The sequence below is a fragment of the Fukomys damarensis genome, unplaced genomic scaffold (assembly GCF_012274545.1).
Source record: "Fukomys damarensis isolate Sample0158 unplaced genomic scaffold, DMR_v1.0_HiC HiC_scaffold_27, whole genome shotgun sequence".
Taxonomy (NCBI): domain Eukaryota; kingdom Metazoa; phylum Chordata; class Mammalia; order Rodentia; family Bathyergidae; genus Fukomys; species Fukomys damarensis.
This window is the reverse complement of record NW_022900939.1, coordinates 26,816,806-26,831,551: the sequence shown is the minus strand read 5'-3', so window position 1 is coordinate 26,831,551 and position 14,746 is coordinate 26,816,806. Positions and strand designations below refer to the sequence as shown.

The following is a 14,746-nucleotide window of genomic DNA, read 5'->3' as shown; positions in this document are numbered from 1 at the left end:
GTCTTCCTTATTAAAAAGTTTCAAGAGAAAGTTTATTGATTAAAAACAAGACTGCTCATGTGTACAGATATGAAAATACCTTAAAATATTCAGATACATTAAATGTTTTTGACACTTTATTAAAAAGTACTATATGTTCAAAGTAGTATCATACTTGCTAATAATTACCAATTTTGATTTTGCTCTACTTTTAACAGAATTTTTGAGACACTTTCCAACAAATATATTAAGACTATAGACATAAAAGATGGCAACAGGCATCTAGGTAAGAGCAATTTGGGGTTGAGAAATCAGTTTTCCAGGAACAATGTACATTTAAGTTCCAAAGCCTTACAAACTGAAACAATTCTTAAAATTCCCTTTCTAAAAGCATGATGATTATATATATATATATATATATTTTTACTTTTCTAATACCAGGAATTGAACCTAGGGCACAGCACTGAGCTTCATATCCCCAGCCATTTATTCATTTTGAGACAGGGTCTTACTAATTGGCTGAAGCTCAAATTTGTAAATCTTCTGTGCCTCAGCCTCCCAGAGTGGTAGGATTACAGGCATGCACCCCAACGAGCACATTTTAAAAATCTAAAGCAGAGCTGGGCATGGTGGCACATGGCTGTAATCCCAGCACTCGGGAGGCTGAGGCAGGAGGATTGATGCATGTTCGAGACCAGCCTGGGCTACACAGTGAATTCCAGAGCAGTCTCTGAGACCCTGTCTAAAAGAAAAAAAAAAAATCTAAAGCAGGAGCTGGGAGGAGTGAGTCTCAGTAGTAGAGTGCTTGTCTAGTATGTGTGAGGTTCTGGGTTCAATCCTTGGCACTGCATTAAAGACAAACCCTAGGGCTGGGGATTTAGCTCAGTGGTGTCCCACCTGCCTTCTGCCTTGCAAGTGCAAGGTCCTGAGTTTGATTCCTGGTGGTGGTTGGGGGAGACACAAAAACTCTCTCAATTCCCTTCTCCCCAGCAAAAAGTCCCAGTAGAATAGAGAGCGGGCATGCGGTGACCAGATGCTTTGGTCACTGGCTGTATCAGGATGGAAACATGCGGTTCTACACAACTGGTACCTCTGTGGAGGTGTTATATGGGCAGGTGCTTATCCTAAAATGTTTAAAGATCTTTCCTGGCCAAAAACAATCAGGTATGTTCATTAGTGAACAAGGAGAAATACAGAAAAATTTGGCAAATGAAAAAACCTGTAATCATATAGAGATACAAACCTACTGGCAATATTCTGGTATTTATTTCCTGTTTTTTTTTCCTCCTAATAATAGAAAACATACATACATATATAGATATAAACTATATATATATATATATATATACACATAAAATATAATATATATGGTATAAAGATGTTTATATTGATTACAGAATTTGAGATTTATTTTTTGGTAGGTACTGGGATCGAATTTGGGACCTTGTGCTTGTGAGGCAGGTGTTGGCACAACTGGGCAAAATCCCCAGCCCTGAGATTTTTTAGTTGAAGTAAATAGTGTTCAGTTTTTCCCCTTTCTTTATATATTTCATATTTATTTATCTATTTCTTTTTTCTTTCTTTTTTTTGATACCAGGGATTGAACTCAGGACCTTGCACTTGCCAGGCAGGTTCAGCACCACTGAGCTACATCCCAGGCCCACTATTTATATACTTCTGAATTGGGATCGCACTCTTTTGTTCAGGCTGATCTCAAACTTCTGGGCTCATGAACCCAAATCAGCCTTCCAGGTAGCTGGAACTACAGGCATGAACTACCACACTTGGCTTCTGTTTATATATTTTAATTGCCAAAAAGGCCTTTATTAATGCTATTTATAATTCAATAACGTGAACATTTTCTTCTGTATATTATACTTATTTTGCATAAAACTGTAAAAATTATAAAATTTTAAATATATTTTTGATAACTCTTTTTTTCTTTTTTTTTTTTTTTTGGTACCAGGATCGAACTCGGGTCCTTGCGCTTGCGAGGCAGGCAGCAGAACCACTGAGCTAAATCCCTGGCCCATTGATAACTCATTTTGATTATGTTCTCAGGGGCCCATCTGCAAGGGACAGAGTCTGTATTCAATTACACGTGGATAATCGAAGGTCCACTTGTGAAGTTCACGTGGGGAGCTCCTACAAGCTGTAGAACAGAGTTTATGGGTTTGTGATCCAACCTATTCCTGTCGCGGTGTATAAAATGGATGTTGTTACCTAGAAGAGAATAAGAATTAAAGGCTGAGGTCTGCATTTTTTTTTGGTACCAGGGATCAAACTCAAGACCTTGCACTTGTGAGGCAGGCGCAGTGCCACTGAGGTAAATCCCAGGCTGAGATCTCCATTTTAAGTGTTATTCAGGAGATTTATTGCTTACTAGAATCAAAGAAGTTTTCTACCTTTCAATTAGCCTAAAAAGGAAAAATTAATTACCTGGGGTACATTATGTTCTTTCTATAATGCCATAATCATTTCTAATTATGGCACTAGAACATGACAAGGATTACAATTAAATACAAGTGATACTTCATGTTTTATGAGAGCCAAGAGGAAAGGTTCTTAAATTATAAACTTGTTAGATTTTATTAAATATAATTAAATAGAACATCCTGTTAGGCAGAGAACAGGATTAACAAATTTCAAGCAAGAAAACTGTTATGTGTTTCTTAAATAATAAAAGAAGAAATCATTCAGTTCAAAATATACTCCCAAATACTGATTTAATAGGCTATTTTATGATCATAGCCCCAAAGAGTTCTCAATTAAGGAATTAAGACAATCAGTTACCACGTAGTTAGAAGTCCACAATCCTGCTATCTGCTGAAATAAGTCATAATTCATAGTCTAGGTTCGGTTTACTTTGACTCTTGTACCCAGAGCATTTGTCGTTTTAACTTTTCTGTTGTTGTTTTTTTGCAGTACTGGGGATCGAACTCAGGACCTTGAACTTATGAGGCAGGCATAGCACCACTGAGCTAAACCCTGGACCCTTTTGTTGTTTTAACTTAAACAATAAAGTAGCCCATTTCCTGTATTGTACTCCTGCACCAGACACAGTGATCTTAGGTTCACTGCTGTAAATTGGCTCATTATCAACTGAGGTTGAACAAAACACTGAGTTAAACGTGATAGATTTGTGCAGTAAGTGCAGCAAGCTCCTTTCTTTGGAAGAGCAGCCTTTCTTTCAACTGAAGCATTCTCTTCACTAAGTGTATCCCTAGTATAGCACACAGATGGTGCACACCAAGTGCCTTTTATTCTCACACCGCTGAATGTGTGGACACGTGATTCAGAAACGTACAAGGTGAGGGATCAACAAGTAACCCCTTGTAGGCCTGAGGATAGAAATTAACCCCTGGAAAGTACAGTTGGGGCTAGGGGTACAACTCAGTGGTAGAATGCGTGCCCAGCACATGTGAGGCCCTGAGTTCTGTGCCTAGCACCTCTCCTTCCAAATAGCTCAGTGATGTGCTCGCTTCGGCCGCACATATACAAATAGCTCAGTGACATTCTGGGCAAATTTATGGCGCTCAGTCTCATAAAACAAGGCTTCTTTGTTTTTAGTGCTGGGGACTGAATCCAGGAAGCAAGTGCACTGCCACTGACCTATACCTCTAACTCCAAAGGACTTTATTTTAAATTAACTCATGTGAATTCATGAAAAAGAAAGGAAGATTGTAGCTTTAGTGTTCTAGCTGCAAAATGCCAAAAAGTCTGAAATAGTCAAAATCTTCCCTCTAAAGCCTTTCTTTAAAAAATATGGAATTTATTAAGTAGATGCTAATTTTATAATTCTTAAAAAGCTATACTCCCTAACATGGACAATTTCATTTAGTTTCAGTTTTTTTGTTTGTTTTGTTTTTTTTTTGGTGGTACCAGGGATCGAACTTGGGTCGCTTATGAGGCGGGTGGCAGAACCACTGAGCTAAATCCCCGGTTCTGTATTTGTTTTATGAGACAAGGTCTTGCTATGTAGTTCAGGCTGCCCTTGAACTCACTATGTAGTCCAGGCTAGCCTCGAACCTGCAACTATACTCCTGCTGCAGCCTCCCAAACTATGGGATTACAGCCGTGCACCACTATGTCTGGCCATACCGTGGACCATTTTTAAGAGAAAGAATCATCCAGAGAAATTAGCTTACAACCTAATGATTTAGGTTTTCTGGCACTGCCAAATACTTAAGGCAGTGGAGATACAGCTTTCAATACTGAGCAGCATAGAGCCAGAGGAATCTTGGATGGCCCCAAACGACCAGTAAATAAAGTTGTTCAAAGTACAAGGCCTATGGTGACTCTTACTGAACTTCCTGGCACTAATTTGCTTTTTACTGTGCAAACCATTTGGATCTGTTAGGTATCATAACTACCCAGGTTATTCTACTAACAGAAAGTGCTTGATGCTTTCCCCCTATTTAGAAATACTCACCTCCACTGAGTACCTGGTCTCTGACAACAAGAGATGCTGTTAACTCAAGCTGCCTGCTTTCATAGCTTTCTACTTTACAAGGAGAACAGGTGGCCTGGATTTGTAACAGTCTGGCTCAGTGTGGGCTTTGAGGCTTACCTGGGCCCAAAATGAGGGTTCCGCCTTGCTGAGCTGGGTCTCCTTGGAAATCAAAGAGAGGGCCAGTCACTGCCCGCCACAGGCTCCGCAGACTTCCCGAGAGGAGGTTCGATTTGACATGGGGACTCTGTCCTGAAATATCAAGAACTATCTTTAGGTGGCCATTTTCTATTCCGTTATAGATATTTGGAAGATCTCGGTACTTCTATAAAACATTCTCTCTCTTATAAAACGTTCTCACATCTTAAAATTAAAAACATTTTTTTTCCATCCTTCAAAGCCTGGATTCTCAACTTTTCATTGTTGACACTTTGGCCCAGGTAATCCTTTATTCTGGGCAGTGTGGGGCAAGAACGTCTCCAGGCACTGGCCAACATCCCTGTTCGGAAACACTACTTCATAGAAGAGATGCAAGATCCAGAGCATATAGAAAGCAGTATGAGCATAAAGCTGGGTAGTAGAGTGCTTGCCTATAACACTCTATCCCCAGCACAGGAAAAAAATAACAAAGAAAGGAAGGAAGGAAGGAAGATAACTGTCAGCTGTAGAACTATGAAATCAGTAGTGCCCCCATTTTGATTTCCCACTCCTCTCCGTCCAATCTCTAACAGGAAGCTCCTCTACTTTTCAAGACACCTTGCAAAAGAGACTGTTAAACGTTAATCAAAACCCTGACTGCTCTTTGTGGGCCCACAGCCAACCCTTCTTCTGTGGCTTTCCTTGCAGGTAGGAATGGCACATGACTGCATTCTGACCAACGAGCTCAGCAACCCTAAGGTCACCCAGGAGCAACTCTCTTGTATCCTTAGAAGGCAGGAAGGAGAGGTCGAAGCCCCAGGATTGCTGCTTGGGAGCGGCACCCCAGTGAATATAGCCTTCCTGAAATTTAAAATAAAAGTGGGCCAGGCATTTAGCTCAGTGGTTTCACCACCTGCCTTGCAAATGCAAGGACCTGAGTTCGATCCCTGGTACCAAAAACAAAAATAAAATAAAAGCATTTCTGCTATTCTGCCTCTTCAGTTGGCTGTCACAGCTGACCCTCGCCACGCTTCATCAGCAGATAGTCCCCTACTTCTGCTCTCAGTTGACAGGTAACTTTACTTCCACTCCCTTTGATCAGAGAAACAGATTCTTTACTATTCTTGGCACTACCTTTTTTTTTCTTGTCTTGCTTTTAACTTTCTACTCTGATGACTCCAGCTTATTCTCCTATTGTAGTCTCACGACACAGGCAGGTCACTTCTAGCACCAGATGCAAGGGAGGTTTCCTCTGTGGTGACACTAGCTGGATGTCCCAGAATTCAGTCTGATTCTAACACTGTTCAGCTGGACATGTGTCATGTCACAAAGGCTGAGCGTTCAGTCCCTGAGACTGCCCCTAATACCTCTCAGATGACAGTCACAAACCTCAAACTGTGTACCAGGTTTCTACCACCACCTCTTGGGGTTCAGTGAGTGAGTCCTGGAGCTCAGGAAAATGCTGTGTCCCACTTTATTATGAAGGACGTTACTAAGGGTAGAGACGAAGGGCTACATGGGCCTAGGCATAGGGGAAGGGCAAGGAGCTTCCATTTTTCTCCAGGCGCCAGCTGCCAGGACCTCTGCCCTTTCTGGCTTTGTATAGAGACTTCCTTGCAAGTGACCGAGCAGAGACAGCTATTCAGAAACATGGCTGGACACAGAGTCCGTGATCCAACGCTGACCCAGCCGGGCCTCTCATTTTGTGCGGCCTCCTTCCCACCAGCTTCCTGACCTCCTAACTGCCAGAGAAGGCAGGTCAGAGATGCCTTTATGGCCAGCTCTGAAACAAAAATGCAGGGGACGGTGAGAATATATTTTTAGTTTTTATGACTGCCTAATGGATGAGAAATTTTAGTTTCTTTTTCTTTTTTTTTTTGGTTTTTTGAAACAGGGTCTCACTATGTAGTTGAGACTAACCTGGAACTCACTTTGTAGCCGAGGCTGGTCTCGAACTCACAGCGATCCTCCTGCCTCAGCCTCCCGAGTGATGAAATTACACGCGTGTGCTACCATGCCCAGCTGAGAAATTTTAGTTTCTATAGCTTGCTTGGGAGAGAGCTATGAGCCAAGAACTATGGATAAAAATCAGCCAATCATCTCATAGTATCACAATGATTATGCAGCTTTTGACCTGCCTTTCTTTCCTTCTTCTTTTGTTTTTCATTTGTAGTAACTGGGATTGAATCCAGGGACCTTGCACTGAGCTATATCCCCAGCCCTTTTGTTCTAGTTTTAAATTTTTTTTTTTTTTTTTGTGGTACCAGGGATTGAACTCAGGACCTTGCACTTGCCAGGCAGGCATGGCACCACTGGGCTAAATCCCCGGTCGTGTTTTTGTTTTAATTTTTGAGACAGGGTCAACTTAGCAAAGTCACTGAGTTGTTCCTTGCTAGGCTTAAACTTGCAATCCCCCTGCCTTAACCTTCCAGAGTGCTGGGATTATGAGGGTGCACTACCATACTTGACTCTGCCTGGTTTCTTAATATTATTTCCCTTCTTTTCTCAAGCTCTCCTTTCTTTTGTATTTATATATGGTAGTATATATATATTTACCACAAAAGGAATACAGAGTTGTTAAGAGAGATGATTAAGAGATTAAATATTGGGCTGGGGATTTAGCTCAGTGGTTTCGGCACCTGCCTTTACAAGCACAAGGTCCCGAGCTCGATCCCCCGTACCAAAAAAAAAAAAAAAAAGATATAAAAGAGGTTAAATTTTATTGCTTTAAAGGATTTTTAATCAAAATAAATGTTCAGGACCAGGGATTTAGCTCAGTGTTTCTGCCGACTGCCTCATAAGTACAAGGACCCGAGTTCAATTCCCGGTACACAAAAAAAAATTCAGAAATCCAGATTATTGCCTTTTGTCTGAAAGGGTTAGCTAATAACCCACAAATTTACAGCCTAGAACTAAACAATGCTTGTTGTCAAGCACAATCTAATTTTGTCAATTTGAATTTAGTTCTTGTCTAAGATTTGTACAAATCAATTAGTCCCTCACATTTAACTACTTTATTTCCTTATTTTTTGTCTCTATCAGGGTGCCATCAGTTCAGATAATTATATAGTTTTAGTGCTTTAATTTTAAAATAAAACTGAGGTTTATACTTTATGCCCTACAGCAAGGAACTTTTTTTAAAATAAAAAAGTATTTTATGAAAATCTAATCTTTTCCATTGCCAATATAAGCTTTAACATTATAATGCAAAAATATATATTATGTATAGTTATGTGTAGTACACATAACACATCTTATACTCAACATGTTAAGTTTATAAAGTCCTTACATAAATACATTATGTGTATGTAAATGTACACATATTTTTACAAATATACTTATATATAGATATATATACTACTTAAATACAAAACATATTTGAATATGTCCTCCTATAATTATATGTATATATTTGGTTTAGAATTCACCTGTTTTATTTGCAACTCCGTATCTTTACTGGCAATCAGTGAATGAATGAATAAAGGGAAGCTCATAGTGCTAAGAGAAACAGCCTTTACATATGCAGAGACTGTTATAGCACATGAAACTAGTGTAACCAAGAAGTAAGGTTCCCAGTCTGTATTGCTAAAATGTCCTATGCTAGAAGTGGGTGGGGAAGGGAGGGCAACAAGCTTGTGTTTATGCTAGCTCATCAGGTTTAGTAAAGCCTAGGCTACTTTTGCTAAAAACACCAGCAGAGGGGCTCACGGCAACTCTGCCTCATGAATACCCAAATCCACTGACCTCCTGTCTCCACTGGAGGTGTCCTTGTTTCTTTCTGGAATCACAAAGGAGCTGACAGGAAAACTAGAAACTACAAGAAATGCTGGAGAAATGGAGCAGAAAACAGGAAAAGAATGAAGCAGTTGGGACACTAACCCCAACTCTGAAGAGAAGATCTGTTTCCAATGACACAAGGTGAACCTGAAGAGGATCAGCAGCTCCAGGGAGAAATTAACAGACTGGGCTGGCAGCACTAGCCCCAAGAAAAGTCCATAGCTTTTGTAAAGTGCAAAAAAAAAAAAAAAAAAAAAAAAAAAAAAAAAAAAGTGCAGGGTTTTATTTGGAAAGTGACTCTTATAGCATGGTGGCTGGAGTTGGAGGAAAAATCTAGTGTGGTGCCCATCATATTTGAGAAGGTTTGATTAGAAGCCATTTTAAGAAGGGGCCAACTGTGTAATAATGAAATACAGAACAACTACAGAACTACAGAACAACCACAATGCCTGGGAGAGAGATGTCCACAAAAGACAGTTGTGGAGAGGATGTGCCTAGACATAGATCCCTGAGAAGTTTAAGCTCAGGCTGGGAAGAACATGAGGGCCCTAATCTTGAGATGAGAAACCAGGACAGTTGTGTGTGGATTTCAGAGTGGCCTGGGGCTGAAAGAGCTGGCATCATCAGGTCCAGAAAACTGCCTGCCCTGCAGCCAACATCTAATTCAGACATCAGAGGTTTGATCAAAGATACACAGTTGCCACAGCGTAGGGTGTGTAGACTGTGGAGCCTCAAACTCATGGCAATCTTCCTGCCTCAGCCTGAGGGCTGGGACTACAGTTGTGTGCCATTATTGTAGCAGCTAAGTTAATTAGATCTATTATAGGCAGTTACGCAGGGCCAGGCCCTCCAGGGAGTCAATGCAGAAGACAACTGTGGCCTGGGACACATTTACTGAAGGTCAAGCTTCAAGAAAAAAGGAATGACTATACTCGCATACTTCCCCTAGGGATGAACAAACCGTGGTAAGTTATATTCTAAATAGGTATCAGTCACTGGGTACGAGACCAAGACCTTAACCTATCCCTTGTAGGAAAGGTTCCTGAACTATCCCTTCTTGGACATCCTTGTTTGTTCTATGCATGCTTGCTACATGACTTGGGTCCCCATTTGATCCCCACTTAATGAATATTATCTAAGCGACTACACTTTCCTAAAACATATAGTCAAAATCTCAGAAGTCCAACACAAGAACCAAATCTTAAAAGTGGTTAGAGAAAAGCAACAAATAACTGAAAAAGATACATCTATTACAAGTATAGCAGACATCTCACACAAACCTTAGTGCTAGGAGAGCTTGTATTGAAGTGCTTCGAACCGCAAGAAAAATTATAATATAATATCTTGAAATATTATCTTTCAATCTCAGTACTTGGGAGGCTATAAGTTCAAGGCCAGCGTATGCCCACAGGAGCAGGAGGAAGAGGAGAAGAGGACGAAGAAGGAGGAAGACGACAAAGAAGAGGAGAAGGAGGAAGAGAAGAAGAAAGGAAGGAAGCAGAAAGCAGCAGCAGCAGAAGAAGAAATAATAATTCACCACCACCAAACTGGCACTCCAAATATTATCAAGGATATACTAGAAAGAGACAATGAAGATCACAATGCCAAAACGTCTACAGTAAGTCCTTGACTTACAAGTGAGTTCTGTTCTAGGAGAATGTTTGTAAATCAGACTTGTTTGTAAGTCTGACTAAATCAATCTATATACCTTTGACACAAATATAAAATGTAAAGCATAAAAAAACACAAACACAAAATAGTACTGTAAATAAACTATTTTTACTTTTCAGTTACTTTAAAATGCTAAGAAGGAGGAGGGAATGGAGGGAGGGGAAGGGGATGTAAGGAGAATTAAGATGTGTTATATACATGTACCAACTTCCCTTGATGAATATAATTATTAGACACTGCAAAGATGTCCTAATAAAAGTAAAATTAAAAAGAGAAACCAAGTTCTTCCTAACTAAACATACACAAACAGTTCAACTAAAGGTTACTAAGCACCTTTTGTTTTTCTTTCGCAGTAGTGGGGACTGAACCCAGGGCCTCACACATGCTAAGGCTCTAACACTGAGTTGTACCCTTATCCCTTTTTAAAATTTTACTTTGAAACAGCATCTTGCTATATTGCCCAGGCTGGACTTGAACTTTTGATTTTCCTGCCTATTTCCTGAGTAGCTGGGATCACAGGTGTGGACCATCACACTAGCTAGCCTAAAACAAGGAACTGTGGTAAAGACGGAATATACATGACTTAAACACGTATATATATCACCTTTTCAGCTAACTACGCGGTCGTATCTGGCTCCCTTTGGTGAAGAGAGTGTGTATAAGTACAGTGTATAGAGTATAGTGTATACAGTGTCATATAAGGTGCCACTGAAGTGCAGGGAGTGCAATCTCTTCTGCTGAAGAGCTAATAAGAGCCTCTTTGATTTGGGTTTCAATGCTATGTAAGAGTTCTTCCATTAAAGGACACAGAGGAGCTAAAGGCACGGTGTTGAGATATACAAATATGCAAACTTAATATTATTTTTCTTTTAATCACTAAAGCAAAGTGTACCTGCAAAAAGTACAAAAGCCACCAAGACATGATGGTGCACACTTGTAATCCTAACACTCTGGGAGGCTAAGGGAGGATTGCAAGCTGCTTGGGCAATTTAGTAACTCAGCTAAACCCTTAAAAAAAAAAAAAAAAAAAAAGGGAAAAAGGAAGGGCTGGCAGTGTAGCTCAGTACCAAGGCCCTGGGTTCAATCTCCGGTATATACCGCCCCCACCAAAAAAAAAAACCAAAAAAAACCCCAAAACCCAACTGAGCCAATTTTCTCATTTGTACCCTGGGGTAAACACTACAATATGTTCTGAAACCTTTTCATTACACATACTCACAGTAGGTATTTGTATTTATGAAAACAATGTGTTTTTAGAAGAATGGTATCACACCCAAAACACCACTCTACAACACACTTTCTTCTTTTGATAGTACTTTTCCAGCATATATATGAAAAAAATAAACCATCATCCTATTATATCGGAGATGTGTTATATCTTACCCGAAGAGGCGATTTCTTCACCTCTTTTCATTCCCAATCTTTTATAAATTTCTCTCTCAGGATCAACATAGATTTCATGGGAATATCCAGTCAGTTTGCAGAATGGCTGAAGAGAGAACAGTTGGAATTTTTGTTAAGAACAAATGAAAAAACAGCAATGATATCTACTTCTAGCCAATGTAGCCTATATCCAATGGTTCAAATAATGCAATTTTTCTATATGAAACAGATTTGACCTGTTAGAGCCCCCAATTTCTAGATATTCGCCTCAATATGATGGTAGGATGATTGTCCAATCACTATAAGGGTGACATCTGCTTCCTTTAGAAAAAAAAAAAACAGGCGTTATTACAAATTACATTTTATTCAACTTCCTCTAATTTGACTCTCATTTTATTTTATTTTTTAATTTTTATTTTTAAAATTGAGTTTATGGGTACATTTTAGGTATACAGTACAGTTACATTCATTATTGGGATCTTGTACCTTTACATGACAGTTTTTTTTTTTTTTACTCTCATTTTATTTTAATGCCACCTATAGTCTTCTAGAAGAATGGAATGGACAGGAAAACTGTGAGTCAAAGCAAGAAACATTTCCTAAAATGTTTGATTGATACACATTCTTTTGCTAAGAAGTGCTAACTCAAACGTAAGAACTGAGTCTGGAAAAAAAAAAAAAGAACTGAATTTGTAAAACTACTAGAAGAAAACACAGGAGAAAAGCTCTGTATCTTTCATTTGGGTGATAATTTCTTACATGTGACCCCAGAAACACAAGCAACAAAAACAAAAACTTACAAACTAACAGACATCCCTGCCCAGTACTAGCAGGCTATGAATGGCACCTGCTTCTTGCTTTCCATACTTCAGCTATATTGCTTTATATCAGGAGTCAGACCAAAGCTCCCTATGACTCAAATGGGCATGTCAGATAGTGCACTGGGTGAATATAGCCCCTTCCTTAATGGCTGCCATGGGAACCTTGGCCCTGGTCTGGGAAGTGGCAGGGCTCTGCTGAGTTAAGTGTAGCTCAGATCAGCATGACCCCAATTAAAATCCTTTCCCCTGAATTATGGTTTCTCACTGATCTGATGAGTTGCTTGCTAACTTCACCCAGTTCCAGTACCTATTTGTTCTATCCAAGCAAAATAAGCAGTGCTTACTCCCTAACAGCCCTGCCTAGCATCATCATGCCAGGGGTTCTGCAGTATATCATCAGCTGCCTTCAAATATAACAGCTTCCTATTCCTTCCCACGATTGTATTCAATAAATCCTGGATGCACTTGTGGGTCTTTGTCTTTGCTGCCATCAGTAGCACTGATCATGCCCCAAGACTCAGCTTCTTCATCCTAAGTCTAGTCTCTTGTCTTTATTTTTTCACCTTGTGTTTCAGTAGCTCACAGGAGGCCAGGACTCACAGTAGAGGTTCTGGCAATGTCCCCTTCCCCATTCCCTATAACAAATGAGACTGTATCAAACTAAACAGATTGTGCACAGCAAAAAACAAAAAACAAAAAACAAAAAACTGAATCAAAAGAAAACTCCCAGACTGGGAAGAAATACCTCCAAAATGGCTATCTAGTAAGAAACTAAAACACAAAAACTATAAGGACTCAACTTCAGGGCAAGAAAATAATCTGATTTAAAATGGACAAAAGTGGGCTAGGGATGTGTGTCAGTGTTAAAGCACTTGCCTATCAGGTATGGGGTCCTGGGTTTAATACTCAGCATTGCAAAAACAAAAATGAAAACCCAAACCCAAACCAAAATCGTGCAGAAGACTTTAACAGACATTTCTTTCTTTCTTTTTTTTTGGTACTGGGGATTGAACTCAGGTCCTTGAGCTTGCAAGGCAGGCCACCGAACCGCTGAGCTAAATCCCCGGCCCTTGAACAGACATTTCTCAAAAGAAAACATACAGCTGGCATGGTGGTTCATACTTTTTTTTTTTTTGTAACAGGGATTGAACTTGGGTCCTTGTGCTGTGAGCTAGGTGGTGGAACCACTGAGCTAAATCCCTTGTAATACTAGCATTTCAGAGGCTGAGGCAGGAGGAGTGCTATAAGTTCGAAGCCAGCCTGAATTACAGAGAGACCTTGTCTCAAAAAAAAGACAGAGAGAGAGAACATACAAAATAGCAGTTTATGACAAAAGAAAAAAAATGCTATGCTAAGTGAAATAAACCAGACCCAGCAAGATGAGTAGAGCACCATATCATTTACTCAGTAAATAGAATAAAAAATTAGAAAAATAGCTGTTACCAGAGGATAGGCAAAAAGGAGATGGAGAATGGAGATGTTGCTAAAAGGGTATGAAGTTTCTGGTTAGATGAAGAAAATGTTTTAGAAATCCATAGCACAGTAAGGTGACCATAGCATTAACTATGTTTGGATACTTTAACATTGCCAATGCATTTTAAATGTTCTTTAAAAACCACACATATAAAAATAAAAACTAAAAGAGTTGGGCTAATCAATTTTATTTTTCACATTCTAATTGATAAAATCTGCTCAAAGTAGACTTGAGTTTCACCAAGGCTTCCCCATGCTTTCACCCAAAAAGTCCCCCTAAGACTTTGGGTGAAGCTCAGGTCTGGAGATCTCGTCTAGTGGGACCCTGGGTTTGAGCCCCAACACAGAAAAACAAAAAAACAAAAAACACCTCAATCCAGTAAAAACATAAAGCTCAACTGGAGCCAAACCCATCTATGCTTAAAGAAAAAAAAGTGGGGGGACACAGGGAAATTGAAGCCTAATGATACATATAAATTGGCACCCTTAAGGTATGTGTTTTATAATGAACAACTATTTGGAGAGTAAGATAAAACAAAGGGAGTACCTAGTCTCCAGCATTTGCTTTTGGGCATTATCATCTAATGTTTGAGAATAGAGAGGTTACCAGGTAACATCAAAGTTATATTATGTACAGTACTTTTTTGCGGTACTAGGGAATGAATTAGAAATTTCGCACTGGGCTACATTCCCTGATCTTTTTTATTTTCAGGCAGCGACTCGCTAAATCTTAAATTGCCCAGTTTGGGCTTGAATTTGGGATCCTCCTGCCTCAGTCTCCCAGGGATTAGCACCGTTAGAAACAGGCAGCAAGGAATAAGTAAGGACGGACGCAAGTGTGTACCGCGTCTGTCCCTTGCGGAGGCACCTCAAGTCCCCCACCGCGCCCTTGGTAAACTTGCCTCTAAGAAGCTCTTGGGGATCTTGGCCAGGTCTTCTACATACTCCTTGCAGATGTAGCAGAGGAAATGCCGCACGAGCACCACCACGGCGCGACGCTCCCGGAACAGCGCCCCGAACTGCACCCGGCGCCCGCGCGCGTCCAGCAGCGGAA

The 14,746-nt window shown here is 40.0% G+C and overlaps 1 protein-coding gene across 1 annotated transcript; it reads right to left on the bottom strand.

Annotated features, from left to right (window-relative positions):
- Positions 1-1,949: 1,949 nt before the first annotated feature.
- Prxl2c (peroxiredoxin like 2C) lies at positions 1,950-14,744 on the bottom strand (the record flags this gene model as incomplete). Its single annotated transcript, XM_010607653.1, has 5 exons — positions 1,950-2,202; positions 4,550-4,681; positions 11,399-11,504; positions 11,666-11,719; positions 14,595-14,744. Coding segments are annotated over 5 exons (570 nt in total), but the record flags the coding sequence as incomplete, so codon positions are not given.
- Positions 14,745-14,746: the final 2 nt, after the last annotated feature.